The 4,959-nt window shown below is 31.2% G+C and overlaps 1 protein-coding gene across 1 annotated transcript; it reads left to right on the plus strand.

The window, feature by feature from the left end:
* Positions 1-2,039: 2,039 nt before the first annotated feature.
* Positions 2,040-4,575, plus strand: CCAP (Crustacean cardioactive peptide). Its single transcript, XM_080147741.1, has 5 exons — positions 2,040-2,155; positions 2,570-2,648; positions 3,177-3,223; positions 3,477-3,532; positions 3,802-4,575. Exons 1-4 carry the CDS (start codon positions 2,069-2,071, stop codon positions 3,516-3,518), a joined length of 255 nt encoding a protein of 84 aa, XP_080003867.1. The 5' UTR covers positions 2,040-2,068; the 3' UTR covers positions 3,519-3,532; positions 3,802-4,575.
* The last annotated feature ends 384 nt before the right edge of the window (positions 4,576-4,959 follow it).

Consider the following 4,959-nt stretch of genomic DNA (forward strand, 5'->3'; position numbering starts at 1 on the left):
CTTATGAGGTCATTGTTTCATATTTTCAAATGTAATCATATCCTTTAAATGAAGCTGAACCCACCCGGCCCTCCCCGTAATACTACTGAGAATTTGTGAGAAAAAAAGAAAGAAATAGCCTTCCTAACCCAAGGAAGGGAATTTCTGTCCCTATTAGGAATGACTTAATTTCCTTCATATGATCCCATTTTTTTCTCAATTTACATATAAATGCAAACTAGCTGTTACGCCCCTAGAGGTATTAGGATCACAGTGTAAGAACTCTCCAGATATATTATTGGATAGAACGTGTACACATTATGGTAGTAAAGCGCAGTATCTTTATTTTATTTCATCTATATATCTCTATAAAAAATCTGCAGCAAGTAGTTGAATTTCTTAGGATAGATATCACCTCCAGGGTAAAAAAAAAGTTTTTGGGTTATTGGGTTAAGGTGGCTCCATAAGTAAAATTGGGAATTTATTCCAGAGCTGTTTATTATAAAGGATAAGATTCTTTCAAATCTAAATATTAGATGTAAACCAAATATCTCCATAGAGTATAATATTCATTCCATTTTAAAATGATTAAATCATTTAAAATTTAAGATAAATTGAAACATGTTGTGGCTTCGCCAGTTACGCCATTTTTAAGATCTTAGCGGACATATAAAACACATACAAGGAAAGGGAGGGAAAGCTTAGAAAGGCGAAATTATTTAAAGTTTTGATAAAACTTGGGCCAGGCTGTAATAATTTAATTTATATTGATTCATTCAATCACCATTTATACCTGAAAATACGACGTGCCTTCAATTCAGCACAAGTGTTACATAAAATAAGGATGACAACATCCATAAAAGCGAAGCATTCTAGTTACGATTATAGAGTTAAAACGCTTTCTAAATCGTACCTAACTACTGCAGGAATTACCATGCATTTTTTAAAAAATCGATAGGACAATTCTAACCTGGTTAAATTAACGAAAAGTTCTCATTGTCTGTGACGCACGGATGGACGGACAGATCCTATTAAAAGAATTCTTCACTTTTACATCATATCTATATATGAAAATTTGTCGTCATTTTTGGTTACTAATATGGACCTCATTTATTGGTCAGTTTGTTCCTCCAGTTGGAGAGGAATGGATTGGGTAAAGGGGGTGGTTCGTTATTTTAGCCAGCTGGAAGTCTAACTTTACTAGATCTCATGAAAATCAGGCGCAACAACCTTATCTTGATTGTCACTCATCTCAAAGAACAGAACAGCATATTTTTTACAACAGCATGAGCTTTCATTTTCCATTTGGCTAAACCTAACCATTAAAAAATAGTGCAGTGATGTTAAAGGATAAGACCATGGACGATTTATATCGACATACATCCCATTGAAGATAAACCAACTCCATTTGTAGTTAAGACTTATTGGTTGATAGGTTTAGTCACTACCAACCTATTCAATTCAACCAACAATTCAAGAAGAGTATCCAAAGTTTATGAGCTAACAACTAAGATAACGTGGGTACAAAACAGTGTAATTTGCAGTTCCATATCCCCTTCCTCCCTTTTAAAATAAACTATTTGCAATTGCAAAAAACATTCTTCAATGTAAAAATTGGCGAAATTGAAGGCACACCAATACGAGAGGAAAATGAAAGGGAGGTGTTTGCTTGGTTGTAAATATATTTAATGTTCGTTTATCCATCACAAAATAGTAATTTACTGCCAACTTTCGATCATAACACATCTATTGCTAAAGCAACAACCTTAACATTCTAGTAGTAAGTTGTATGTATGTATGTCATGTAATATCTCAAAACGCCTAGAAGAATCTATTCATATTTTCAGTTTATCATCGTCCAAATGTAGAATTTGAGACATTTGGGTATCAGAGAAAAGCCGGGGAGGGTGGTCAAACCTGTTTGATAAATGGCCTACAGATAAATTCAAAATAATTGAAGGAGTTAGATTATTTTCTTTGTGGGAAATTTTAAAACTACAAAAAGTGATTTACAATTTCTGCTATAACTCCAACATCCCAGCCCCCAGCCCATCAAAAGAAAAAAACATGCTATACTTGTTATTTCAGAATGAATATAAGCTTCTCTTGTATAAGATGTTTTGTACTGATGGCTATGGTCAGCCTCGTACTTGTTTCAACAAAGCATATTAGTAAGGTGTACATCTAAAGTTTGAACTTAGGCCAAAACATTTAAAATAATTTCGTACATCAAAAGTTAACAGAATTCTAAAGACTTTCTGTCAGGTGCAATAATCCTTAGCTCTTATAGATAAATAAATACTCTTATATGTAACTAGTGGCCGCGCCTTTAGCATATAATAATAAAAATATCCTAAATCCAACCCGAGACCTATCGAAAGCTTTCGTATACAGGAGAAATCAATCAATTTATAACTATTTTGTTAGAGGATTTTACCTACCCAAGAGAAACTGCTCCTAGAAAAAAATGGCCCTACCCTCAAAAAATTTTAAACTTAAAAAAAACTACAATTAAAGAATTTCTAGAGGTCTTTAGGGGCGTAGCAGCTAGTTACTTTATAAATTACAATAAATGACTAATTTATGGTAGGGTTACATGCCAGAGACAGGATTTTACAGCAGAGAATATGGAATCAGACAAAAGAAACCTTTCTGTAATGCCTTCACTGGTAAGTAAATACAATATAAAAAGTTAATATCTGGACAGAGTGTCTCAAAAATCAGCCATGTGACGCCATAAAAATGAGGGAGATGAGAGGAGAAGTGGGAAAGAAACCCCTTTAAAAAGAGATGGATAATCCTTCATTTTTATGACGTCACAAGACTGATATTTGAGACACTTTGTCCAGCTACAAAAATTCCAATGAATCAATTATTTATATTTATTTTACTTTCTTTTCCTTGAATGTCATAAAATATGAATTTCTCTTTCAAATGAAACATGAGAGTATAACACTGGTGGGAGAAAGGGTTAAATAAATGTATCTCCCCATCGCAACCACCTTGAGCATCCTTTCTATTGGGTCATTCAAAATCAACCAATTGTGTCGCTTATATTAAGACAGCCAAGTGGCAGAAAATAATTTAGAAGCAGACGAAAAAGGTCATTGAAAAAGGAAAGGAGGTAGCTGTCTGTATACACATCTTTACTATAGATCTGTTAATGAAAAAAAATATTTGAGTTATTTATTTTTTAGGTTGTGGCAGAAAGCGGTCAGATCCCTATCTCAGTTCAAATGTGGCAGTAAGTTTTATAAATTAATCATAAAATTATACATCTTTGTGGGGTTGGAAAGCTATTCTAATGTGTGTATGGTTTGAAAGCTATTCTAAAAAACATCAATTTAAGTTTTTTTTTTGTTGGCAATTAAAACACCATTTAACATTTTTGATCTAAAGGAACAGACAGGCACACTGTCACAGTAACAAAAACTTTTTAGATATTTTAAAGTTAATCTAAGCTAACATGGAAATAATAGAATACCTTGTTTTATTAGTTTGAAGAGTTAAGGAGAAGAGCAGAGGAGCTGCAAGCTTAACTCATGTAATCAAGGTAAAGTTAAATTTAATAATGATGACAACAATCAATAAAGCGAAGCTCCAAAATCAGAAAGATATGACAAAGAACATTAACACTTGTGGAATGTAGAATTTAATGAGCAGCTTATTAATATTCAAGTCTTAACAAAACTGAACATAAATTTGTTTCAAAATTGAATAAATAGAGGATACTATCACTATTAGGACTTGATTTTAGAGATAAAGATATTTGTCCTTATTTATCTTTAATTTATGATATAATTTCATCTTTATATTTTTTAGGTTTAATAGGGATATCTGACACTGTTATTATGTTAAAATACAAATAATATCATCCATATATCATATGTCTTTCTTGTTTATTTACATTTTAAATAAATTTTTTCTTTTATCAGTTATAAATCCTCAGAAATTCTAGATGATAATCTCATTTAGATAACTATATATTTCATAATTTGATTTTTTATTATGACCTAAATATTGAAAACTTTGTTTAAAAAGTTATAAAATATCATCCATATATTGTCAATAATTATCTGTATCCACTGTGTTTCACTTTATTACATGAATATTAGGCAAAAATTAGATAATTAGTTTTTGGACCAAATTTTGATAACTTATTGATTTTATTAAAACAGATATAATCTTATTTTTTGTCCTAAGATTTACAAAATAAAGTGAAATTCAGGCAAAGTAACATAAGAGGCTAACAAAATATTATTGTTATGTAAATTAGACTGTATTTCAACATATTGTTGCTTATGTGATTGAATTAGGTAAAATTTTGTCACATTTATTGTAGTATTGATAAATTATTGCCCAGTTCACAAATAACTTTTAAAGGTCGACCGAGTTTTTCTGTAGGTCAACCTAAACAAGTACAACCCACAAATACCTTTATAAAATCGGTCAGTCTAAAGCTTCTATAGGTCTACCTAAAATTTCCAGAGGTCGACCTTTGTCTTTTGTGAACAGGGCTTATATTTTTCAAATTTTATTAAACACTATGTTATCATCATTTTGAGATTATATCAAATAAAATTTTACGCTCATTTTGTTTTATTTTAATATAATGAACAGACATCTTAATACTATAATGGGGATACTATCAGCTACGCCACTAGAGGCCTTTTTAAGAAAATTATTTTTTTCCTAGGAGATTTCTCTTTACAAGGTGTTGTTTCTCCCATCCACAAAATATAGCTATGTACTCTCCCTGGATCTGTGAGAAGCTTCAGTGTAAAGTAAAACCATATCAGTTGGCGAGATTCTTTGGAACAGACAGACAAGCAAACATCTTGTCACTTTATTAAAAGGATTACTAGCTGCTCTAAAGCATGAAAAGAAAAAAAAACTAGGTATATCACAATAGTTTACAATCTGCATAACTCTTTCATTATTAATTAATGCTGTCAAAAAACTTGTTTTTGGTTCCTGTAA

Source organism: Acartia tonsa, chromosome 14 (genome assembly GCF_053477335.1).
Source record: "Acartia tonsa isolate MP-2025a chromosome 14, ASM5347733v1, whole genome shotgun sequence".
NCBI lineage: Eukaryota > Metazoa > Arthropoda > Copepoda > Calanoida > Acartiidae > Acartia > Acartia tonsa.